The following is a 27,818-nucleotide window of genomic DNA, read 5'->3' as shown; positions in this document are numbered from 1 at the left end:
GCAATTCCCACGCGACGTGGTCGATGCGTTTGCCGTTTCCCAACGTTGCACGCTACTAAATTAATTTAATCCGCATATAGCTATACGGCGGAAAACGCGTACATCGTATAATACAATTGCAGATTATGTATCCTGTCGAGAGAACGGGTCCGCGCGTTCGTAATGTTGGGATGAAATAGAGACTCGAAATGCGACGAAAATACGGAAGTCTGATATGTTCGACAAATTTTCCTTGTTTAACGAATATTTGCAGAACTGGTATGTAATACTGGAAACTGCCAATGCGTTGGATTGACTTCACGCAGAAAATATCTACACATTAAATGAAAAAGCACAATGTAATAATATAAAAAAATTTACCTTGAATTTTAAAAATACGATTAAAGACACGCGATTTTACACGTCTCAACGCAAAAATTCATCTGTTTTTGAGAGAAAGGGCCTGAGCAGAAAGGCTGACTTATAATTTCAAGACAATGTTTTATGCTTTAAATCTTTGTTTAGGAACGCACAATACTGTCTTGTGTCTCAAGTCTTACAAACGTTGACACTTTATACATATGTTTAAGACTTGAGACACAAGACAGTATTGTGTGTTGCGAAAGACAATGCCTTAAAGCATAAAACATTGTCTTAAAATTATAAGTCAGCTATTCTGTTCAGGCCCAAAAGCTTATTATAAGACAGCTGTTTATGTAATAAATATTTAAAAAACTTAAAAATTGTTTTTATTTACAAGATTCTTAGATATTTATTCTAAGTAGAAGCTTAAGGTATGTATCATCATCAATTACCATATATCAGCATCGAATTGCATCGGATATAGCCATCACCTTAGCGCACGGACTTTTGTCCTTTGACATTATAGATTGAGAAGCCGATAGTCGCTGGTACATTGGTAAACGAAGAAGTAAGCGGGATGAGAGTTTGGACGGACGTTCCGCTTACCGTAGAACGGCAGTGGCGTTGAACCGCAGAGAACGTCGCCGGTGTACATGTCACCGTGAAACATTTATTAGCGAATACGCCCGGCAAAGCGGTCTACCAGAACGTCTAGCATTCTCGTGCGCGCGCGACGAAGAACGGGGTTGATTAATGGCACCGTTTTGCCAAGGTATTTATAACGAACGGCTCGTTCACGTTCGTTCGACACGCCGAACCGCAAAAGGCCAACTTAGATCGCTGTCGGAGTAAGTTAGCCGATAATCGTCTGAAAAACCCGTATATGCGGAACGATCGCGTTAGTAGAAACAGTGACGATTATATAATTATACGTAGAATGAGGACCTGATAGTCCTGATACATGCCACGGTCAGGCACGCTATTTAATTATGCGCGGCGGAAGTCTAATATCGGAGAATGTATAAGAACATCGATCGCTCAAGTCTTTTTTATATCACGTTGGAAATTAAAAATTCACAGGCACGTTATCTCGTGCGATATTAGTGGGCACCTGAAAGCACGATATACATATAGCACTATGCTCTTTGCGCAAATATCGAAGTGTAGTCCCGCATCAAAACCACAAGTATGATATGAATCGATTTCTTTCGAATGTATGCGTATCTGGGAATGTGTTGCGCATATACGCACGAATAACGCGGTTGCACGTGCCATTTGAACGCGAGGTACGAGATAAAATGCCGCATTCCTCGGAGTTTGTTTTTGAGAATTGTCGACACGGCGCGGACATAATAATAACGGCAAGCTATCCGTGGCGCGCGATATGCAAGATTCTTTGAGGATATTCATTGAAATATACATGTTGCACCGAATTTTTAAAAAATTTTTGTGATACCTTCCTACGTGGATAAAAAGAAAGGTAACCAACAGTATAAAATTAAGAATACTATTAATAATAGTGTTAAAAACATACGTATGCAACAAATCTATTAAACTGCTCTTGTGCAGTACACACTTTCTAATTTTTATTTTATCTAATTCGTATTTTTATTTCTAACCTTTTATTTTATATTTAATATTAATAGATTAACATTTGTTAATAAATTTCTAATAAGCTAAAAATATTTTCTAGTATATAACAAAAGTCTTTTATTCAGAAGTAATTGAACATGTTTGTTCTTTTGTTTTTGTAACAAAAGAAAACTAAGAATGTAGCGCCGCGAAAATATGAAACATTTGTGCCCAAAATTTTACGGTTGTCGAGTATAAGTTCGAAAACGTTTCACGAATTCTAGTTTCAAAGTATGCAACGTGCGCATCGCACACATGAGTCGCATACAAGCCACATTCGATTCAGGTATCATGACCACAACTATGTGATGGAAGCAGCATGTTGCTGGAAACTCGAGGTCGCAAGTTTGCTCGTAAAATGTCGGATACGTAATACGATATGGTCTGTAGATAATTTGTGGTGTTGGAGTATAGGCAGATATCGCCTTTAGCCGTGTTTCTTGTATTGAAAGCTAATCGTAACTTCGATAGCTTTGATCAATGGTCACTTACTTATAATTAACCGCATATAACTTTCTCTTGATTGCTATATCTATCTTAAACTTGGATAAGCATGTATCCAAGTAAGAAAGATAATAAATATAAACTTACTAAAAGTTTCCAAAATAAGTAAAAAACTAGAATATTTTTCTAGAAAAAGAAAACTTTAGTAAAATAATATAAATGATAATGCCGAGGTCTTAAAGTGGGTTGTTTAATTGGATTATACTTATAAATTGTTATTTTGTTAAATTTCGACAACTTATCACACTTATTACGACCGTTTAATGTAATTATTATACAAATAAAATAAATCTTTACATATTTATCGCGGAAGAGAGAGCATTAAAACTTATTTTATTGGTCAATTAACATCAGTCAAGTAGCACTTTAATTTAAATGACTTTACATAGACGTCTTATTTAAGTTATTTTTTACCTAATAATGTGTAAAAACATAAAATTAATTAATTAAAATTTATTAGTCTTATTTTTCCTGCACTAATTAAATATTTTAATTAGAAACTATGTAACTCTAATTTAATGTTATCGACTTGTAATTTTTTAAATCAAAAGTCTTTTTAATAGACATCGGACAGATAATATTGGCAATATTCCATTTTCAGATTTTTCTTATGAATAAAATTATTAAACATTACATATTCGGAAATGACTTTTAGATGAATTTTTAATCATATAGAAAATATGCAATGCACAATACAAATATTATCATATATAATAAAATATTTTTAATTCTTTATTTCAAATGTAAAGATAATAGTAAGTTGCACATCAAAAACCATTTTTCTTTACATTAATGATTAATTTGTTAAATGAAATAATATTTGAAAGGATTATAAATTATTGAAATTTACCTTTTTATTAGTTGATAGATGTATTATATATTCACATATTTTTTATGTAGTTATAAATGTAATATTTAGAATACAAACATTAATTCGAAGTAATATGATTAGGTCATTTAATATTTACAATTGATTCATGCATTACTTTCTTTTGATGGAGCTTTTAAAATTAGAAGCAATGTGTTCAGACTTATCGAGAAAATATATGATGTTGTATTTCGTGCGAAATAAATTATCTCCATAAATTTTTAAGAATGTTAGTATGAAAACACTACGGTCGACTTCATGAAACCGGATGTCATCATATCATTTGTGACCTACTTTCTCTTCCATCTCGCGGATCAAAACAAGCGTCATCTCGTAGTATTTCTCTCCAGAGGAACTCCTTTATTCCAATTTGTGAAGCGCATGAAGGATGCGATTGCAGTTTTTTTTTTTTAACAAAAACACTGTATCTACATTTTGATTCTTCCTCTAACCATAAATTATAATCTGATGCATTTTTCTATTCATTCACATTCGTCGTTTATCTGCTCATGATTCCCACTAGATGATTAATACTTGCTCACACAAAAGTGTAGAAAGCGGAAGGGCAGTCTCGTTATCATCAATACTAGAATCAATTTAATAATATTTTTAATAATGGCAAAACATAATAATGACTAACAAAAAATTAAATATATATAATTGAGATTTTATTAAAATTACTCACGGAAAGGACGGTTTTGCTGAAGTATCTAAAAATTTAGCCATATGTATATATCTACAGATCTGAAAATAATTTTGTTGCACCATTGAAATAATTACGTACAACACTCAAACTGATTGCTAAAATGTCGAAACTTTTTATAGCATTATCATAGTACTTCAGCGACCTAGCTACTATAATTATTTTGCTGGTGCAACAAAATTATTTTCAGATCTGTATTTAGCTAAATTTTTAGATACTTCAACAAAACCGTTCTTTCCGTGTGTTAAAGGATATAAAGTGACCTATTTATACTGATTTAATTATCTCTGTGAGAAAATTTGTCGGGCTTTTTGTATAAATAAAAAAATCGGATTTATTCGAAATAAATAAAGCACAATTACCATGTTCAATTCGAGCCGAATCGATCGTTGTCGAGGTACGCTGCGTCGCGCCGGTTCAATGATCTCACGAACCGCTCCGCAAATTCTTTCCCTTCGCTCTCCTCGTCCTCGGCGCTCGCCCTTCTTTTATTTCGCACGCGGATCAAGATAAATCGCTTCGATAGCGATTACGAGGGGTACCGGGGTCGACATGGTCATAGAGCACGTCTGATGCAAGTCGAGTGTCCGTTGAGCTCTTGTGGGTATATACAACGAACGCTTCGCGGTTCCTTCGGTGTCCCTTCGAGCCAATCGGATACGTCGTGTGGGATGCGGTGGATGCCGTCGCTCCTGAATTCGATGTGCCGCCGATCGTTTGTACCCTTACTCAGGAATTTTTGTAATCTCCGGCGAATCTTTATCGTTTCGGAAACGCGGATCGAAAGCACCACCTGGAGCGTGACCGCGAAGCCCTCGGAGATACCGTGAGATTCTTGTACCTTGTACCTTTGAAATTCCGATGGAATGCTTTCATGCGAACGCGTCGTCGACGCTAACAGGAACCTCTTTAAAATTGCTCCCGATTCGTGAATTAAATCAGACTTATTAAATATTATATGAATGAGCAAAGGGGATGGATAAAAGTTGGAGTGCATAGCTTATTTAAAACTTGTAAAATTCCTCTCTTTGCAATTTCTGGAATGTGCTTTAAAAGCGTGTATACCCATTCTCCGGAATCTTTTTAATTATGAAGCGATTAAACATGCAAGTAAGTAAAATGCAGCGAAAGTAATAAGAAAGAATAACGAGACTCGTGAATTTTAAGATACCTGATATTTATTACGTAACGATGTTAAGGTAGCTCTGTTTATTATTAAAATTGGCTTTGAGAAATTTCTTAAATTATTGCATGGATGTGTAATCAACATAGTTGCAATTAGCGTATTTTTTGATAAACATAAATGCGTTTGTTACAAAATGATTATTATAAATTTACAAATCACAATTCAATATAACTTAAAGAGAAAAAATTACAATCTATAATAGTTTTAATCCTGCCGCACAGAAATGTTTCTAAATATTTTATTTTTCTAAATTGCAATCTTTTATCTTTATTATAATAATGTATATATGCATATATTACTCTCTAAAGATAAATTGTTCTATAAAAGTCGTAAGTTACAATATTTTTAATTAGTTTCTAGACTCAAAAATTTTCTTTATTATTGTTAAATCTATATTTATGTATAGTTTAACACTTATTATAGTTTAACAAATTTTGGAGAATTATCAACGTATTTGTGGGGTATGAATAATTTTTATTAAAAATTATTATTAAAAATATTCTGAATTTCGGTAAATATTTAATCCTGACATCTTTCTGTAAAATTTTTACAGAAAAGTCGAAAATATTATTCTGTTTGAGGCTGCAATAAAAAAAAAAGAATACATTATTTTTTCTTACATTATAATTATATTTTCTTTTTTGCTATCTCTCGTTTAGTAATAATTTTGAAAAAGAGATATATACGTACCTCGTATTCTCATTGCGATCGTAAAACTTCTCTTAGCCAACATAAAGCTTCTTGAGATGCTTCTGTGACTCGATGAGTTTCTTAAGATCCTCGTCGACCTGGGACTTTGAACTCGTCTAATTAGTCATTGTAGCTTTTCGTTGTACTTTCGTGTAATCGACTCCCGCTACAATTCTTGTGAATTCTTGACAACCCTTTCCATTTCTGCGAGATATTTCAGTAAATACTATCTCCTAAGAGTTTTAAAAAGAAAGAAATAATAATTAAGAAGTTTAAAATATTACTCTGCTGTCTTTATTATTTATCACATAAATGTTTTATAACCTGATAACGTATGTAGTTTAATTATTGGTCAATATATAATCAATAAAGTATTAAATTTTTACTATATCCATGAACTTTTACAGGTTTATTTATATATCTCACATTTAAAAATAAGTAGTGAAAGATAATTTCAGTTTTCTTCTCTTAACCCTTAGCTGGCACTGTGGGGTATTAAACGACTCAGCCTACAGCTCTAATTTAAGCCCCCCTATTGTACGAAAATGGTACTAAAAAATGGAAGAGTTAAAATATAAGAGTTATGAATTTTTGAGTGCGAAAACAGTCATTTTTTCGTTTTCTTTTACGTTCTCCAATTTTTTTCATACTTAATATTACATTTTATTAACCTATGACATTTGTTAAAACAACATTCGAAGACTATCTTGGAATTTTTTTAAGTAAAAAAGTTAATAGCTTTCTCGCAGAAAGCGCTTTAGTGGTGGGGTCTGAAACGGCCCCAGTGTGCCAGCTATGTGATTCTGGTGAAATGTGCAGCCAGCTAAGAGTTAAAATAATCTTCTCGCATTATTATACCATGCCAATAGAGTCGAAGTTATATCTCTTTAAAAAGTGTCGATAGTCTTCCGACAAATCCTATACACAAATAGTGTGATTGTGAATAAAATAAAATAAAAACTGTGAAAGCTCAAGGCGAAGCGGGACATGCGAGCACGAATTTATGAGTCGTCGACGCTTGTAACGTTATTTATGTCACGACATCGGCATGGAAGAACGTCAACTTGTCTATTATGCCTGTCATACTTCGACATTTGACAATACTGAAATGCATTTTCTATCTTTCTATTCTTACCCCGAAGAATGTCAATGAAAAACGACACCCCTCACTTTAGTATAGGAATAGCTGTTTCATGTTTCGCGAAAAAAAGATACTAAAATCATTTTGATGTGCTGATTTCCTTTATCGCGCATAAAAGCGACATGTAAATATAAGCATGCAAAGATCAAGTTTCTTCTTAGAACGCAAAAATTTAACTAATTGAAATGATCTATGTGCATTAGTTCTGTGCATTTAATAAACAAAGTTTAACAGATTGATTAAAATCTATTATGTTGAGATATCTCCATCAGGCGATATTAATAGGTATTTAATGATCTTTATATATTATTACGTGTCGATTAGAAACATATCTCCAAACTGTTGTAAAACATGTGTAATCCACTTTGTCAGTAGGTAATAATTTGATTGTGGTGAGCTCGAAAGTTAGTCAAGTGTATATGAAAGCGCGAGTGGAAATTGCGGCTGGAAAAAGCTCGTGTATTTCGTATTGCGGATTTTGTACTCGGTGATTAAGTGCCGCCGGGACTGTTTTAATAACAACGCGAAAATGCTCCACCCATGCGGAAGTGAGACTTTGTACCTCTCCGAAACGTAAATCTGCGAATGGACTCTATATTTTAACTGAGATTCTTACAAATTAAAAGAGTTGATTTGATCGTGAGTTAATTATTTACAATATTATATAGTATTGATCGTTAAAATATTAACATATAATCTATGTTAACATAATCTGTGTTAAGTCTGATTAATCCTAATTTAAATAATTGATTAACTTTCTTTAATTATTATAATGTGTTAAATATAAATCGCATATTTGTAAAGTCGTTTGTAAAGTCTTTTTTATGAACTTAACATCGAAATGAAACGATCTTATGAAATAATATTAATTGTCCATTTATATAATTGCTAAAGTCATGCTATATTTATTAAAACATTTTATAATATATAATATAATATAATATAATATGATATGTAATATATAGCATGTTAGAATAATTATAATATTTCAAATGAAGAGATAAGATGATGCCAAATTTACCTTCTTTTTATTTTGAAAAAATAGGCGACCTATATTGTTATTTGATCGTAAATTTTAAATACTCTCGTTATAAAAGGTTGATTGAACATGATCCTTCCAATTGTCGAATACCTTAGAGTTAGTTAACGAGTTTTGAGTTAAATAAATTTAACCCCAGGCGTCTTTCACTGTTGCTCAAGAATCGCATTCTTCGCTTTCCATTATCCAGAGGTGTAAAGCCTCATATCTTGGCGATCTTCCAATTGCAGTTGCCAACCATATACATCTGTGTCCTAGTCTCCTAATTGATGAATAATGCAAGATATAGGTGATAAAAACTGAGTGATTCTTTTCTTATTAAGATTTTAATTTATTCATCGAACTATACAATCGATATTACGCTACTAAAATTCTGTTTGTTTTAATAATAACCGCATTTTTGTGGACAGACATTAATTTTGATTTGTATTTTGATTACAGATTTAACTATATTTTTTATTTTTTTTTTAAATTTTGTATGTGAATGTGTACAAAATAATAATAGTATAATAATTTAGACACTTCTTATTAATATATCAACGACTGTAGTAATTTTAATATTATATACAAAGGCGTAAAATATTTTTGTATTCAATTTATATATTATGGCAAATATCTTTCTTTAACGATTTCCTCAATAAAACTCGCATAGCTATATAACAACCAAGAAATAATCTTCAACTCACAATCAGTTAAATGAATGACATTTCAATTTATAAATCTACAAATAATTTTAAACGTGAATTGAACAGACAATAACAAAATAGACGGTACATATATCTAAACTGACATGTTAGATCTTTTATTATATGAAACGCGAAAGTTGAATGGGAGTTTCATGTCTCCAACGTGCGGTCTCGGGCCAACAGGTTGGATAGTCTCTTGCAGTCGTGTAATGTGAGGAATGGAGGCAGGCGAACGACCTGTGCCAAATTTAAATTCGTCGCGTGCGTTCGCTATATCCGCCACTGATCGTTTTCAGTCTTCCATGAGCTTTCTCGCGAGCTCAAATAATGACTGATTGAATAGCCGCGTTTAATAAAATCACTAAAGAATAATTTATTCGGTACAAGTTTTATGCAAAAATTTCGTATAATATTTCATTCATTTTCAACGTATACCGAACTAGTTCATTAAGCTTTTGCTTGAAATATCAAATAAAGATTATTCGCTTTTTGAATATAAATTATTATCACACAACAGGTTGGATGATTTGGTTACACAATTACAGATTGCATCATAATCAAATTAAAATTTATCGTATTTTCTTCCAAACGATGTTTCTCCTCATTCAGTGTTTATAATTTATATCAATATTGTTCGTCTTGATAATACTCACAAACATTAATTGAGAAGGTATCACGAGACTCTTGATGACTGCACTTTAGTTGAGATAAGTCTGAAATAATTTGTTTACATTTTATTACTGCGTTCTGTGATACATAATCTTTATATTTATATTTTCTAAATTGATAAAACACGAATATTCTTTAACATCCGAATCTTAACTATTCTCAGAACATTGTAAAATAATAACAAATGTTGGTAATTACGAAGAAATAATATTTTAATTATACAACAACAATCTGAAAATATTTTCTTTTATATTTAAAGCAAAGAGATGAATTCTATTCTGTGTATGTTTCACATTTTAATCTGTACCGCCTGATGATGGCTCTTGATTCGACAAAGTAACTCTTTCAACTCTGCTTACTCACAGTTACAATGATTGAAATCTGACTGGAATAACGACCGTCCCTTGGCATAACGGACTTTTTCAGTCGGGCAATTTCATTCCACACGTATCTCAGGGTCTGAGGTTTTTTTCCCTTCCGCTACAAATGCGAAATTAAATTTGCTTCTCGACTTGTTCCACTGTTTTCCCCCGGTGTCATTCGCACGGTTCCCCAATCGTATCTTAATTGAATAATGTATGTCGAACGGTTCGTTTTACTTGGGTTGTGTGACGCACCACTGATCTCGAATGCGCAGCGCTGTAAAACAAAACGCACTGCTTTATGTCGTATATTTAGTAATTGCAAAGATGAATATTTGTACTGCCGTTACCGCGCGGGAATTAAGTCTCCAAATAAAATTATTTTACCGAATGATTACTGTATATTCACTTATTAACGTATATGTTCCAATTAAACCAAATCTAACGAATATAAATTTGCTGAACATTAATAAAATCGAATTACACAATGTTGTTCTTTCAGCTTCTGCCATTAAATTAAATGTAATTCGCGATGTGACAGTCAAAGCTATTTACGCGAATTTGAAGACTTAATGACTTTAGGTGCCTCGGTCAATGAAAAGATTATCTTTTAATGGGACGACCGGGGCACGGCAGCGGTTGAATTCTGTTCGACTTTAAGATGAATTCGCATCCGACGGAAACCGTATATAAGACATAGAAGCCAACCAAGGCAACTTGCGTCGTCGCACATCGTACTGTATCAACTAACTTTACGAGCCAACGACCCCGTGTCGACGAGACACCTTGTTAATCATTTATCGTATCTTTGCTAGATCGTGATGAAATTGCTAAACTCTGTGATCGCTAGCGGAAAGTTTCTTTTGCAAGTTTCATCCGTCTCGTCTCCTCAATTAGACACCAGGATATTAATATATCTAATTTCCATCGAGTAATAAGGCTTAATTTATTGCAGAACGAAATATACGCGCATATTGTATAAAATACGATCCTAATATTCATATACATTAGAATGTGAACGTACATTTTACTAATGCCATTTGACGTTTATGAAAATACAACGTTGGTATTCTGCATTATCTTCGCATGGAAATCTCAGTGGCGTGCGGTAATAATGAATTGTAGCTTGATTACCGATAATATTCGATTCACGCCGTTATCATGTGTGATTATGTCGTTAAAAATTCGATACTCGTACGCACTGGAAATTATAAGCTAATTAGCGACGCGTACACGGTTGTTTGCGTAATTTTGATACCAGTTTAATATTGTGCAATGTAATAACCACATAAACTGTCACTAACGATATTAACGCCAATCAGAACAATGGCATTTAACGAAATCGCTATTATACAGCCGATAATGAGATATCAATATAACGTTATTGTTATAAAGTATGCGCATGCTATCGACAACATATATAATATCTCAAATCTGTCGAATTATTTTTGAACGAGTGAAATAACGCGCGGGCTCCGCTGTATATGTACACATAAATCCCCGTGGCTTGAAGCGGCAGATATATGTCTCGAGCGGCGCTACTCGATGCACGAAGTGGGAAGTCCTTGACTTAATCGTGCGACGTAAGTTAGTGGCCACGGATGTTGGTGACTTCGGTACTACCACTACTGACAAAGCCTGGCCCTTGATATCTCGGAGGTACCGAAGGAACCGTAGGACACCCTGCAAGTACAGCCTCGAGGCGCTTGGACGAACCGCGATAAACACGCGGTATCCTGGGATTAACACGTTGCCCGCATTGTCTTCGGTCATCCCGTTTTCCCTGTGTGCACCGCGCGCGCACAAGTCTACGCGCGCGCTCACACTATTTACGGACAGGCATAAATATATGTAACGCCAGAGCAGAGCGGTGACGAGAGGATTGTTAATTACAATTTCACATTTATTCGGGGCTTAATCGTCGTGTCGGTTAACGTCGTAAAAACTTATAATTCTGCCTAATGCGGCTGATTTAATTATAATAGTTCGCACATTTGGATAGTCGCGCATAATGAGAAATTGTTTCGCGGTCCTATCTCGCTCTCTATTCTTGTACACGAGATCGATGCGATTATGTGAATATAAAATGAGTAGCGGAGAGGCTTGTTTGCCGGAAACTTTATTTTTAAATATCCACTTTGCCGCATATCTAACGAGACCTCTCGAATCGAGAAGGGCGCAATTAGCATTGCTTTAGATTTCCGCCCGACTACTCCGATTCGCCTTTGCCATGAAGTCGGACTGGTTTCTGATCTTATAACGATAATTGGGTAATGAGTTGGCAAACTAAGTAGACATACCTCCGGGCTAAAGTCTCAGGCTGCATCAATGGGGAAGTGAGGCGGAATCAAACCTAGGAGTTTAGGTATGATTTGCTAGTATGCACCACCGATCCTGCTCAGGAACCACCGGCTGGACTCTCTTCCTCCCCCTCTCTCTCTCTCTCCCGCTCGCTCTCCTTCCTTTCCTTCCTCCGTCTCTCTTTCTCTCTCTATCTGTCTCTCTTTCTCAGCTGTTTCCGTTTGCGCTAGTTAGAGAAGCGGTACGTTCGCTTACGAAAGCAAACTTCCATTGGAGCTTCTGCAGACTTGCACGCCGTGACGGGTTTCTGAGGAGGGACGAGGCGGGACGGAGCGAGATACGAAACGGCGAGGAAGGCGCAAAGAGAGATTGACTGTAGAAATTTCAAACGTACCTAGGGTAAGGGGAGCGAGAAGGTCTCGCCTCGTATTCCCCAGCGAACTTTAAATATTTGAGACGCCGTATATTTCCGACGTTTTATATAACGTCCATAAAACATGCAAACGCACTGAGTAAATTACGAAGTACGCTGGGAACAAATGCTTGGATACGTCACGCAAGCAGTGAACTCGCAAGAGAAGGAATTATAGTAAAAGTTACATAAAAAAAAAGCTACAACTTCTTGCAAGTGGAAACTACATAACAGTACGCAAGACAGGTCAACAATTATTCGTTTCTTATGAGTTTCGTATCAGTTCCAAAGAACTGTCCATGTCTTATTCGCTACAGCGCAAATAGATATTGTATCAAAATTAGCTAACTTTGAAGTCATTAATTAAAAATAAATTAGATCTCTGATTCTTAAGTATACTTACACACATAATGACGAAGCAAATACGTGTGTAAACAATCTCTATTACACGTCTATTATATCTCTATTGCATTTGTTCTAATTTCAAGAAATAAAAAAAGTTACCTTATAAAATAAGTACTCGTGTCTTTCCAGAAAATGCTTCTAATTTCTATCTTATTAACTCCTAGAAGGCCTTTACGCATTTTTCTGTTTTAAATTCTTGTAACGCGAGTTCTGATCAAACTTTTTCAATCGCAATTGCTATTTAGAGGTAAAAAGAGTTATTTTTTCTGAAAATCTAGTCAATGATGGGGTGGGATATCTGGAAAAAATAGATATATAAAATTTGAAAATGCAGCTAAAAAAGTAAGTGATCCCTGCCTTTTTACTGACAAACAAATTGATTCAGCTAATAAATAATTTCGTCCAGTTTTTCAAATAAACTTCTTGATATAGATCATTCAAATAATAATTATATCGATTTATTCTATTCAAAAAGGTAAACGAAATAATTTATTAATTGAATACATTTCAGTAAAAAAGCAGAGGTTACTTTTTTATCTCCACTTTCTATCTTTATATCTTTTTTATTTTTAATTATCTAACTTTATATTGCTGACTAGATTTTCGGAAAGAGCAATTCTTTTTACCTCTAAATATAAACTGCAGTCTAAAATTTTAATTATAGGATCTGATTGTGAGTTATACAAGGACTTAAAACAGAAAAACGCGCAGCAACCTCCTTAGAAAGACTTAATGGGTTAAATTAAATTGCGTGTATTATAAATATTATATCGAAAGATAAACAATCCTATGAAAATCACGATCTTTTTTCTTTTTAAATAAAAAATGTATTCCTCTTCCTCTCTTCTCTTCATTGAATTTTACTCCAAATATTAAATACAATAATTTTGATAAAAATCATAGTTTATATAACTTTGCATAATAATATAATCTTATACAACTGAGAATTTAGCACAGTAATAAAATCGAATCTAAAGATACCTAGCGTGCGTAATACACCTATTAAATATATTAGTTTATATATTCTAAAAATGTTTAAATATCGGACGATCAAAACGACATCTCCAAACCGAGTCGTATATCTTGCCCTCAAAGGTGGAATCGCCGATAATCGAGATCCAAAGAGCGTTATAGTTGGTTTTAATGCCGGGTATTCAGAGGCGAGGTACAGTGTGCCCCGACACTCGATTTGGGCAGGTTCCAAGGTCCCCGCCGCCGCCGCCTTTCCGTGTATATATACGTATATCAGGCGCACCCGTGCATATATATACGAATTCACACACGTGCTGGACATTCGGGACGGTAACCACCGGTGTGCCCCAGGCCCCACCTTGACGTGTTCATGCACCGGTCCTCTCGTAAACTCCTGGAGTGCTCCCGCCTCGCCGCCTTCTTGGCAATCGTCCTTCCTCTCTGCCACCCCTATTTGTTACTCCCTTCGTAAAACCTCGGACGAAGTGGAAGATTGGTTGAACCACCCGCTAACCTTTCGACGTCTCGCTCTTACTCTCGCGTCTCTTATTTCACTCTCCTTATTTGTTCTTTTCTTCTTCTTCATCTTCTTCCGTATAGTAGCGCGCGATTCTCCTTCGCTTCGTCGTGGCGGATCTCCGTGTGCCTCATTGAACTCGATGCGCCAAGAGATACGACCTTTACGATCGGCGACCGCTTATCCTTCGGGAATAATAAGATCAAAAGAGAGCGGGGTTCTCTCTGCATCCCAGCGAAGAAGCTCTCGAAGGACGGTTATACGTCGTTTCAAGCACAGAACGTATGAACGGGAAATCATGAACGAATAATTAAATGAAGAACGAAAGCTCGATGCAAATGTTTGAAATGTTTAGGAATACATGATGACAAGAATGGAATTTTTTAATTTTCTTGTTATTAAATTTTTAATATGCTATTATTAAATTTAAAAATCATTAAATTATTAAACTAATAGAAAGGTAAAAAAAATTTTTATTTTTATGTATACACATCTTCGTATGATATTATCCTGAGAAATTCTCTAAAGCCTTTTATTTATTTTTGTATATAAATTTATCATTTTGCGCGATAAACATAAGAGAGATATTACTAATTAATTTAAACGATTTATCGGTCAGGACAGTGCAAGTCTTTAAAAAGTCATCCATAAAGCAGTTGTATATTCCAACATTTCTTTATGACATTACACCATTTTGGCACGTAATATCAATGATTAATGGAAAAGCAACCGTATGTTCTTTCAAATGTATGACAAGACTGGAAGAAGGAAGAAATAGACTCGCGTTGTATTTACCGAAGGCTCGAGAAAACGGATGCAATATCCATTATTTTTGCTACAGCTTCGCAATTGGGTGGGTGGTCTGACGTGTTCGCGTACGTGTCCATTCGCGACGCATATTTGCCTGACTTTAAGATACTTCCATCGGTCCAATTTTTCGCAAGAATGTGACACGTAGCAATCTTGGTAACCTCGGGGCTGTGCCGCGCAATTTATTGGCCACCGAGTGTAGCTTCGACGATTTATCTTCTCCCTCCGTTCCTCTTTTCTTCTCTCGCCATCACACGCGCTGTTCTCTCTCCTTCTCTCTCACTCTCTTTTGCCCCTTTCTCTTTTTTTCTCTCTTTCCCTCTGTCTTCTTTTCTTCTTCTTTCGCCCTTTGCATCCTTTTTTCTGTGCCGTTTCTTCTCTTTCCGTCTCGCTCTCTTTTTTCTATCTCGACCATCGCTTACGATCGAGTTGAATCAACGTTGGAACGCGTACCTCTACCTGTACCTGAACTTTGATATCTCGAACTTTCTGCCACGATATTTTGCAGTATCGACAGTTATCGTGCTACAAACTCGCGGCCTTGTGAATAATTTAAAGCGCAATGTTTCGTAGAATTCGTTCTACCTAATTTGCTGTTTTAGTAATGAAGTGAAGCGAAATCGTGTCGTTCGATTCTAATAGTACATTACATCCGACAAACGATCGCCTAGCCTTATTAGTATGTCGCGTGGCAACCGCATTAATGCCGTTTGAATACTTAAATTCCCAAACAGAATGTAAAACCAGGCATCTCTGCTAGGAAAACACACTTCTGCGAAGTAATAGACAATCACGATTGGAGTTACATTGTAATTAGGGAATAATATAATTTCGGACGATATTTAACAATACATTTAATAGAATATATCTATTTCAATATTCAAGTATCTCGAAATAATGAATACTTTATATTAAATAAGAATGTTTGTCTTTTTTAAAAGTGATTCACAATAATTAAATGCCTTTAAATGAGCAGACTCGCGAATGATTCTCGATTATATTTATCGATGATTGTATGATCGCGAGAATTGTTTTTAAAACTCGAAATTCTTAAAACTCTCAGTTTTAAGCCGTTTTTGACCGGGGAAATAGATAACGAATGAGCGAGCAAAGTCGGCAGATTTTAGGCCGCGCTGAAAGGCACGTTGCGTATAGCAAAAAGGAAAGAAAATCGAGATCTGCAGGTGTAACGCCTGCAGCGACCGGGGCGATAAAATGCACGCAGGCTCTCTCGATGCCAGGGAGGACCGGAGAAACCGTTCGCGATCCCTCGGGCTCGATAAAAAATGCAGTGATCACATTTCGGCAGAGACTTCGGAATCTCCAAACTATCTCGCCTTCTTTGATTCTCACCTCTTCTCGTATCCTCCCGCTCGCCTTTCTTTCTCGATCGGCGATACCGCGCGCTCTCGCCATCCCTCGCAGCACTTGGCGTACGTATATCGCTTTTAATATTTTTTCGCGCGACGCTTTGATGTAATCATTCTCCCCGAAAAATTACCTTCGCTCGGGTGGATCAGCCTTGCGACTCGAGTCAACGAACCTTGCTCCGGCAATAGTTTCGGGCGATTTTAAACATAACGCTGACTGCAGACGATCGTCGAATAATATCCTGTTTATATTCGTTCGAAGATTTCGGTTAGTAATATAGTTAATGCTTTTTCTTCGCAGATTTTTGCTGATAAGCGCGAGGCCTAATAGGCTTAATTTCGTCGAATTAGTCATTTCCAAGGAACAATCTGATATAGCCTACTGTAAGAACTTGGAACAAAATCGCATACTTATTCGCCGCCGTGCTCGAATTACGTTTAACAGGTGGTTCGCAAGTAAGTACCACGAGACGCTGCGGATGTGATTCATACTTATAATTACTGATGTACGGCATCAACATTTTTTTTAAGGAGGCAGTCTAGGTCTATTTCGCTATATTTTCAAGAACTTTTTTGTCATAGTAAAATGTATTAAAATATCTCGAAACTTTTATATATTTCTCACATATATTGAAGTACATAAAAATTTTTTTTTTCTTATTTATGGCGACAAATGTAAGGGTATCCCATAGAAATCTGGTTGACATGATATCTCGAGTTACAAACGTCTGAAACAAAAAATTCAAACGGGATATTAAAATGTAAGTAAGTGGCTATAGCCGGTACTAAAATTAAACATTTTGGGTAAAAAGAAACAAAATGGCGGACTTTTGAATATCTCGACAAATATCTTGCAGTTTTTTGCAACTAAAAAAGTCCGCCATTTTGTTTCTTTTTACCCAAAATGTTTAATTCTAGTACCAGCTATAGCCACTTACTTATATTTTAATATCCCGTTTGAATTTTTTGTTTCAGACGTTTCTAACTCGAGATATCATGTCAACCAGATTTCTATGGGATACCCTTACATTTGTCGCCATAAATAAAAAAAAAATTTTTTTTTATGTACTTCAATATATGTGAGATAATATATAAAAGTTTCGAGATATTTCAATACATTTTATTTATGACAAAAAAATTCTTGAAAATATGGCGAAATAGACCTAGACTGATGCCCCCTTAAATTGACTTTTGTGATCGATAGCATTAAATTGCTCAATGGCGCGATAAAATTTGAACATGAAAGACGAATCGATTTAGAAATCAATTGCGTTCTTTAAATAATTAAACTTTGAATTTTTCTTGGAATAACAGATTTTTTATATTCAAAAATTTGAGTCCAAAAAGCATTAAAAGTACTCAAAATTGTGTTATTATAATCGTATCGTTGATTGCCGTTACAACAGTAAGCTCTGTCATAAAGATTCATACATTTGACAACGAATCTTTCACATTTTCTTCATAGCTCTGCCAATACGAGCGCAATCCAGTCCGAGACTCCAGGCGGCTGGTCGAGCTGCGGCAAGTGTCTAGACGACATGAGGCTCATGCAAAGATTAGCGATCAGCGGACTGCTGTCCGTGATCCTGATCCTTCTCATAACCGGAACATTTATAACACGGCGCGATCTCGCGAGTGTCGTCGATCGAGGCGTCGCGCCGGAAGAACGTAACGAACAGTTGAATCCGGCCTGGGTGCAGGATAACGTGGTCCCTGGGCAGGATGAGCCTGAAATCGAGGATAAAGATAAAAATAAAGATAAAGATCGACGTTTAGATATCAGACATAAACAATTTGAGCCTTCGGTGGTCGAAGCGCCAGCCGCGTCCGTTGCTGGCATTTACGTTATTAGACCGCCTAATCCACCTCTGGACGATGTGACCAATCAGCGCCGTGAAAAAGTTAAGGAGGTAAGATCACATCTGATTTTTGTTTTGCATGCTTGAATTAAAAAGGAGTAAGCCGACATGTCATGCAAAAGGTTAGACTCGAGGAGGTAAGCTTCACAATAAGATTATTCTTAGTTTTGTATTGAATATATTTTTTTTTATTATTGTTATACTTATTTATACAATGTATATTTTTTCATGCGTTATAAAATTGAAATATGATTCAACCTTTTACGTTTTGTCTACTTTGATAAACGTATGGTTTAAGGTGAAATTTCCATTTCCTGCATTTGAACCGAGATTTGAACGCATATTCAGACCTACATTTTCCGAAAACTCATTTTGTTCACGGTAGTTTTTACCACTGCCGTGTCGTTCGTCACTGCGGCGTCACAGAAAATAGAGGCGGAAATTAAAGAGATTCGTAAAAGAAAACCGATGGGCTCTTTGTTTGTCCTGCCACATCAATATTCGCGTTTGGATTAGTGGGTCATAGGTTGGAAAAAGAATCAGGGAAAACCATTCGGGACGAAGGGCTAAGACAGATAAAACGAAATTTTTAAAAATAATATGTAACTTTATAAGATCCAGTTAGACTGATGAAGTATTCAAATAAATTGCTCTAAAATTCAATTATAATTTAGATTAAATCAGAATTGTAATTATGTCTTAGCATTATTTTTGACAAAAAAATTTAATTTGATCAAGAAGTAGAGTCTTGAAGTTCTCCTCAAAGTCCTACAAAATTGTATCTTTATAAGATTACAATGTAATGTTTGCAAGAGAGAAAATTAACTTCGTCAATTTTATGAAATAGAGGAGGTGCATTAATAATGCAAAAAAAAACATGTGTTTTCCACGCAAGATTTTAATCCTCGGTAGCGAGATTAATCAACTGCGACATACTGAGCCAGAAATGGACAAACGGAACTCAATCAATTAATCCCCGAGCAACCGATAGTTGTCGACAAAAAAAAAGAAAAAAATATGAATGACAGATCACTGTCCAGTGAAGTGTCAAACTGGATTGACCGGCGTACAAATGTGTCATGTTCCATGACGTACCTAGTATGACTAAGTTGATTCAACGCAGCCATCTCAATTTAGAGTTTAATCGATTCTTGTCCTTCGCAGTAACATATGACGAGCAGGTGCTCGTCGAAGGGAAGGTCTGATCGTATTTCGATGGGCAGGTTAATTAATTCCATCGCATTCAGCGTCATGAAATGGACATTTCATCTTTTTATCTGAAAATGAACGAGAGAACTGTTAATATTTGTCATATTAGTATTTTATCGCTAATGCTTTTAACACTAATATTTTACATGGAATATTTTGGAAAATGTAAAACTAGAGGGGATATAATACAGAAATTAAATATTTTCTTTTGTTAACCTATTTTTAATTAAAACCAGTATTTTACTTGGGAAAAAGATAGTGTAATGTGATTATTAATAAAACTAATTAATAAAATAAATATTGTGATATTTGATTTCACAGAACAAAAGTGAATATATAATATCAATGATATAAATGAGCACATTTTATGAAATTTAATAATTTTGTTGAAAAATGTTAAAATATTGGTAAAATAATAAAAGAATAGTACAATTATATGACCAATAGTTTTTGTAGCTGTGGTAATTATAAATATTTCTACACAATAAGAAATTACTTATATTTTGAAAAAGATTCGATTTCAAATTAATCGTGGATTATATATCGAAGGCAATTATTCCAAATAAAGTGATTTACTAGTGAATTGATATAATTTACCAAATAAAATATATTTTAATTAAACATTCATATTTTACCTTACAGTATGCTTTTAATTATGATTTTCGCGCTTTAAAAAACAACACGTGAATGAAAATTAATAACGTAAAGAAGTTTACAGAAGACAATAATTATAGGTATATGAAATGATTTTTGTAATTACAAGACTTTTCATGTAATGACATAATACATAGATACATATATTAATAATATATAATTTGAATTATAAAGATATTCACGTGAGAATATATTATAATGAAAATATTTTAATTTAACACTTGTTTCTATTTAATTACATAATACGAAGAGCGCTGAAAAATACAATGATATGGCGTATTATTCAAAGTGTTCGCATTTTAAAATTAGATCATTATTATAAAAATATTTTCCGTGTTCGCGAGTTTCATTTAAACAATTTTAAATTTCTACTAAACTACATTTTATCATTTTTTATTAGGATAAAACTAAAAACTGAAATAATAAGAAAATTAACTAATGTATAATAAGTGTCAACACGTCAGTGTTCTTTAATTTAAATCAATTGGTTTTACGTTTTGGGTTTATCGTAGACGTTGTGTGTTTCTTTTAATTCTTTATGATCAAGAAACGCGATGGCACTAAATTCATTGCGCAACCTCGTTGACGGCGTCACGACCGGTGATTTTAGATGAAACGAGGGAAATCGCTACGTCGTCGCGGCGCGGCGCGGCACGGCGCGGCGTTGCGGTTCTTGAATAATTCCGAACGGAGAAACGTGGGTAGCCATCAGACTAATTGTTTTTAGTCGAGCTAATGCAGTAGGCGTGACCACCCATTATCATGCCATGGAGCCGACGCTGATTAAAACACTCGCGCATTTTTCATGCCCGCACGTTCAAGGCGTTTCTTCACTTCGTTTAATCGCGCATATCAGATATTAAATTTTCACCCTCTTAAACTTGAAATAATCGCCGTTCTCGCCAACCACGGGATAGTTTAAGAAAAGCGAATTTAAGTATCTATAGGATTTTATGATAAATCAAATAGGACAAGCAGCTATATAGACATCTTTAAATTTTAATTATTTATATTCATTTATTTATTACTTCTATTTTTTTCTATTAACTTTAATCTATTAACTTTAAAAATTATCACTCTTATATTATATATATTCTACCAAAAGGTTTTAGTAACTTTTTTGTAATAATAATAATTATGAAACGATAATAGAACAAGTAAATAAAAAAAAATTAAGAGTCAAGATTTCAAAAATATTTTAGTATTTTAAGCTTATAAGAAGAAAAGAATATATATCAAGTTTGTTACCACGATTATTATGTAAAAATGTTATTGCATCTTTTTTTAACCTTATTTTATAAATTATACCTCCCTTTATTTTTGGACAAAAGAGACTTTGAATATTTTTAATCTCGTTACAAATTCATAAATTTACAAGAATATACGATAAAAACACCAGATTTTGAATTTCATCGTATCGCGTGGTTATTTATTCAACGCAAACCATTAATAATACTAGCCTGACATTCTTTCGCTGGCTCCAAAGCTCCAGGTGCTTCGTTACGATAGCGTCTGTAGAATATATCCTCTTCCTCGCGAATTAGCACTTAGAGATCTGGAAATTTCGTGGGGAGGATCCAAGAGCAAGCGGCGTGAATGGCAACTGCGGGAGTCCGACAAAGTCGCATTGTCTATCGAGTCGTACAAGTTGGGCACAATGGTGACGGCTTCCTTTAATGAAAGATGCTAGTTAAGGGAGGCAGAATAGGATAATGATAGAAGTATGGAGTTCACGAAGCAGGGCCGGGGGGAGGCGAGCGAAGGCGCTGGCTCTTCTGTAGCTACCTTTCATCCGCGGATCTCGCAGAATGGCGCGGAGGGAAGAGAAATGGGAATGCCAGTGCCACATCGGCTCCACTTAGCAAAGATTAATTCGCGTTGGTTTGAGAGCGCCTGTACAATGCACAACTCGCCTAACAATAATAAACAAAGCTATAATTACTCTAAATCCCGTTGAAGGGTCGCAAAGACAATCCCTTTGGATGTAGGATTCCGGGGTCTCTTCTGTCATCTCATCTTGGCGCCCTTCCTCTCTGCCCTCCCGCCCCTCAATCTCTTTCTTTTTCTCTCTTTATCTCTCACGCAACCTTCATATCTACTTCCTACTGCTGTACCAAGCGCTTTGCAAGCGGACATATACATATCTCGGGCCGTTTGTACCAAACTCGCTGCATTGAGCTGAGTTGTATATGTGCCAAGAGACGCTCGAGATGAGTAGAATTTCCTACAACGTCCTTTACGTAGTGGTTCTCATGGTGTCATGCTTGCTCTCACGCTCCCAACTCGAGGTGCATGCAACACGTTGCATGAATATGCATTTATATTTCTTTCTACTGTGCGCTTGCTTTCAATTTTACAGTAGCGCCTTTGCGCGGGAGATGCATGTATATATATATATATATATATATATATATATATATTCGTGGGACTTCAAACGTATAATAAAGTAACGAGAAACTTAGAACGTCAGGAAAGTTTCTGACGATAATGAATTCGGTATAAAAATTTATTAGTTTGGATAAAAACCCGTACGATTCGTGAAGAGTGATTGGTTACATAAATTTTCAGCCTCCGTTCTCGACAGCCTGGTCGCGGCAACTTCCGCATAAGCAACTTTACGTAATGACATTTAATCGTGGAGATACACACGTCATAAGTCTTATTTAGTAATTGCATTTAAATGAGATCTAATAACAATTGAGCATCATAATTGAGCACCGCGTTCTGCTATGATGAGAAATACAGAAGATGATGCGTTTACACTCGAGTCTTGAAACTACACGGTGAACATAATTTACAAATCGACAAATGAAAAAGTCATTAGATATTAAACTGTTTTTACTCAAGGTTTACTTATTTTCGTGTGATAAACTCCCGCTGATGAACAAACGATTGAAAATCTACAAAAAATTCAGACCGAAATGAATCTATACTCTCTTGCTTTATAATTTCTTTTTATGTATAATTTTTCATTTTTTCTTATTTCTTTTTTGACTTATTGTTAGTTTATTTACCTTTTCTCTCTGTTACATATTAAGTTTCCTTCCTCGATTGACTTTTCCCTCAAAGGTGCGACGCGTAAAATGCGTTCGCCTCTCTGTGCGCGACGGGCGCGGTTAGATTTTTATGACGTGCGCGAATCGTTTTTAAAAGGCTTCATGACGTTGACCCTCGTGCAGGCTCACCGTACCGCAGGTAAAAAAGGATATCGCGTATATACGGGGGCGTTATTCCTGCTGGTGTTGGTTCTGGGAAGCACACGCGTGTGCGCCCGACACGCGCATACACGTATATATACGCGCGCGAGAGTGGGTGTGTGTGGGTATATGTTGACGGAGGCAGAGGGTTTGGGGTGCACTGGTGCAGCTTTCACAAAATCACGGTGGGACGCCGACGCGGCGGGACGACTGGGACGGTCGTGGAAGGGCAATAAATAACGTAAATTGAAAACCGCGGGAAATAAAGAGAGGAAATAAAAGCGCCACGGTTAAGTACACTTATACGTGCCCGGTATCGGCAATACACCCCCGCGCGCGCGCACACGCACAGACCGTGCACCGATGCGCATTTGTGTGCATCTCCCCTGGAGTATCCAAAGCTTTTGCTTTGTTTGTGTATACCATGCATACTCAATCGTCTGACGGAGTATCGCCCCGCAATCCCCGCCCCCTCCCCTTCTCCCCTCACCACCTCTTCCTCCCCGCCCTCCATTCCCTTTTCGCTGAAGCGCTGCGCCGCTGCTTTTCCTCCTTTCCAGCGTGCATTTTGTTTATTAATGGAAATGCGTGGAGCATAGGCAATTTGAAAGGATATTTTCTCTCTCTCAAAACGCGAGAGAGCTCCCGCGGGGAGTTCTATACAGAATTCATATCGTCTGTGCGATGCCCCGACCTGCCGCGGTTTGTCTGCGCGTGAGTAACGCGCGTAAAATAATGAATTTATCTATAAGCTTGAATTAATTAGAGGATTAAATTTAGGATACAGGACTAAGTACGCATACGAGTTTCGTAATAAATTCCCGCATTTTTGTCAAAACGGCGCGTCGGAAGAAAAAAAAAAGAATTAAAAACGAGAGGGATACAATCGTTTTTTATTTATTTTTCTCCCAATAATTATCGAATACGTTCGATGCCTTAGCGCGTTTCAGTTTTCCAAATGTAAATAAGTAAAAATGAATCTTGCATAATTTTACTGCTGATTAAAATAGACATCTCTCGCGCGCGTATTTCGCGCGCGACCGACGCACCGCTTTTTCCGTGCCGGTGCTTACTGCTTAACCGCATTAAATGGTTTTAATGGATTACTCTTGGATTACAAAAGCGAAAAGAAGAAAGAAAAAGGAGCTCCGGTCTTCCGGATGAGTCCGGGGAGAGAGAATCCGGTTACCACGGAAGTGACGTAACAAAGAGAGAATAATTGAACGGGGCCACACGTCCGACACGAGGTTTTGCCTTCTCCTTGTCCGCCTTGCATCTTCCTGTCTCTCTCCCCTCCTCTCCCGTGTCGCTCCTCACCATTCCCTTTCGATCCGTCGACCGACACCGAGGCTAATGGTTTAATCCTAACATGGATGTTAACCAGATTACCGGCTACAGATCCGACATGTGCCGTGCATTCGCCGCGGTTTCTACGGAACAAATTATCCACGATTACATGGATAATGGCGGAAGGCGTTGAACGACGCGTGATGCCGCCGTCCAACCCGTATACGATCGTCCTCTGCAATTTTCTGCATCGCCAACCCGTTTTCTAAGCCCGACGTAATAACGCGACATCATCGCCTTTCGAGCGCCACGGAATTTTGCATCCTTCCTGCGACAGCTCGCCTCTCAACGCTTTTCCACCCTCGCGCGATTATCGCGCGAGCTTATCATCCCTTTCAATAGTCCAGAGACTATGGAGAATTTCGTCGTTCACCCAATTTCAGTAGATTAGCTTAAAATTATGATATTTCCTAAAAGCTGTAATGTTATTTCCATGCATTTAATATGATTATATGTTGTGAAAAGTCGCAGAAAATAAATCGGATTCGCATTTAAATGTGATTCAGGGCGTAGATAATTGTAAAATGACACGCGTTTCTCTTCTACTGTCATCTCGCGAGAGATTCTTCGTGCTATCTAATTTCCGCTTTTTTTTTTTTTTATTACCACCGCAGTCGGAGGAAGAGAGAGAAAGAGGCCCTTCTGGTAATGCCACTGGTCAGGTCTTTTCGATATTATATTGCCCCTAAATTATGCCGTCATAAAAACGTGATGAAGCGACCATGACCGCGGGTGCTCGGCAAATGGCTCGAAAAATCAAGAGAAACGGAAATAACGGTCAACGAACGGACCGGGCAATATATTTGTTATTCACGGAACGGCTCATGTGAAGCGTTCATATAATCCTATAAACTTGATATATCCTTGATGCTTTGGCTGTGCGTTAATTATGGAAGGAAGATTCTAAAATTTCGAGATATTGATTTTTTCATTTGGTACATCTATATTTTCAATATTACTTATTAATATGAAATGCCGTGTAGCTCTAATGCTAAATTCTCTAAAAAACTTAAATTTTTGTGCTGAAGAAAAAGTACGATTCAAAAAGAAAACATATGATTTATAATATTATATCACGGCAATTGTGTGGATAATTGACATTATTTTATATAAATCGTAGAAATAGTTTAGTAGATTTTTTTTTAAGTGAAAGGTTTGCATTAATTCTTCGCGATTTTTTGGCGCAGATGATGAAGCATGGCTGGGACAACTACGTGCGGTACGCATGGGGGAAAAACGAATTAAGACCAATCTCGAAGAGAGGTCACAGTGCCAGTATCTTCGGGGCCTCAAATATGGGCGCGACTATCGTCGATGGACTCGATACCCTTTACATCATGGGTCTCCACGATGAATTTAAACAAGGACGCGACTGGATTGCCGAGAATCTGGACTTCGATATCGTGAGTACCTCTTTTATTTGCATGCCTTTCATATCCGCATATCTCTCAGTGACATTTATCAGCGAGATACTTACACTGAGATAACCACCGAATCTTCAGCAAATTATACTGTGTGCCTTTGAAAGCGGCATACAAGAACAATATTTTTAACAGTCAAAATAAATCTTATAGAACAGCATTCCTTTGAATAAAAATGAAATATAATTAAAACGAAGAAAACTGTGATTTACAGGCATTTTAAAAATGTTAAGGACTGATTCTATTTTATCTTGATATATCGATAGATTAATATTAAAAGAAATATTTATTTTTATAAAACTCATAATATGGCGGACTTAGCGCATATTACCTTTAATAAATTATCTGTCAAGTGTTCATTTTAATTGCCTCATAGGATTTGACTGACGTTATGTTAATCACGAGAGGATTTAATTATTCTGACAATGAGTTTTTTTTCGTGCTAAATTTATTTCTCTCAGAAAATTACGAAATTGTTTCCTTTCATGAAGATAAACTAATTTATTATCTTTTTAAAAATAACATAAAATTTCATATAATAGACATATGATCGTACACCGAGAAAAAATTTTTCTCCATTTTAGTAAGTATTAGTTTGCATACAACTGTGATTTCTCAGCGAGTACACATATACTAATAAAAAGGGAAATTTTATTCATTTTAGTAAATGTAGTCACAGTTGTATGCAAAATAATATTTACTAAAATGCAGAAAATTTTTTTTCTCAGTGTATCATATCATTCTTATTAACATTTTATATAATGTGAAAAACAATTTTAACATAAGAGTATAAAGACGTAAATTTCGAGTTGTGTTTTAAACTTTTGTTAAGCACGAATATTTTTTCCGTGCATATTTCTTTGAAGAATTTCTGCAGTTTTCCCTTTCATGAAAACTGCGAAAGTACAGTGATGTCTATCTAAGTGAAGGTATCATGATGAAAGTTCGACATTCGCCGACACGCATCGAAACCAATTTCGTCCTGAGTCAACTTACCTGACGCAGCCATGTCATCGTCTCCTTTTTCGCGGTCCCCAACGGAAGCGAACTTTTGATATAGGCTCGCGTCTGCATACACTATTCCTCCTCTCCGCGCCATCCTTCCTTTACTTTTGCGTTATACAACATGCCGGAAATGTGTTTGCTCGGAAGAAGGTCCCGTTCTGACGAGATGTCGAAGACACTCTTCGATTTTCTCTTGGCGCGCGACCTATTCAGATAAAATTTAATAAGAAGTAGAATAACATTATTTTATAATGTTATTCTACTTCTTTAGATTATTTTATAATGTTATTCTACTTCTTTAGACATTCCAAAGCGGAAGTTTAACTATATTTATAAAACTACCTCTTTTTACATCTTCTCTACATCTCGAAACTGATTTTAAAATTAAAATAATTTTCTTATTAAAATTAAAATAGTTTTTTTTAAACGAGGTATCCATAAATATATAATTTTTTAATCACACGTTATAAGAGTAGGTAACATAAGAAAGTAGTGTTGAAAGAAAAAGAAGAGAATG

The 27,818-nt window shown here is 35.8% G+C and overlaps 1 protein-coding gene and 1 long non-coding RNA gene across 51 annotated transcripts in view; one reads left to right on the top strand and one right to left on the bottom strand.

Moving 5' to 3' along the window:
• The window catches only part of LOC139810478 (uncharacterized), a 352,879-nt gene that overhangs the window by 275,996 nt on the left and 49,065 nt on the right, over positions 1-27,818 (top strand). Inside the window, exon 3 of the mRNA XM_071774073.1 lies at positions 26,063-26,278. Coding sequence (XP_071630174.1) covers positions 26,063-26,278 — 216 coding nt within the window. The remainder of the gene's footprint in view (positions 1-26,062; positions 26,279-27,818) is intronic.
• Positions 3,426-27,818, bottom strand: part of LOC139810479 (uncharacterized) — a 139,867-nt gene continuing 115,474 nt past the window's right edge. For 18 of the 50 annotated variants that reach the window (XR_011731348.1, XR_011731362.1, XR_011731379.1 and 15 more), the window contains 10 exons: positions 27,293-27,506; positions 21,792-22,002; positions 19,564-19,745; positions 18,041-18,337; positions 9,824-10,099; positions 9,445-9,504; positions 8,088-8,367; positions 5,926-6,158; positions 4,412-5,817; positions 3,441-3,932 (listed from right to left, as the gene is read on the bottom strand). This is a non-coding gene — a long non-coding RNA (uncharacterized lncRNA). Of the gene's footprint in view, positions 3,933-4,411; positions 5,818-5,925; positions 6,159-8,087; positions 8,368-8,419; positions 9,153-9,444; positions 9,505-9,823; positions 10,117-10,846; positions 16,852-18,040; positions 18,338-19,563; positions 19,746-21,791; positions 22,003-27,292; positions 27,507-27,818 lie in introns of those variants that run through there. The other 32 variants (XR_011731359.1, XR_011731360.1, XR_011731357.1 and 29 more) reach the window with 15 other exon arrangements.

The sequence above is a fragment of the Temnothorax longispinosus genome, chromosome 3 (assembly GCF_030848805.1).
Source record: "Temnothorax longispinosus isolate EJ_2023e chromosome 3, Tlon_JGU_v1, whole genome shotgun sequence".
Taxonomy (NCBI): Eukaryota; Metazoa; Arthropoda; class Insecta; order Hymenoptera; family Formicidae; genus Temnothorax; species Temnothorax longispinosus.
The sequence above is the reverse complement of the archived record's forward strand: the minus strand, read 5'-3'. Positions and strand labels throughout refer to the sequence as shown.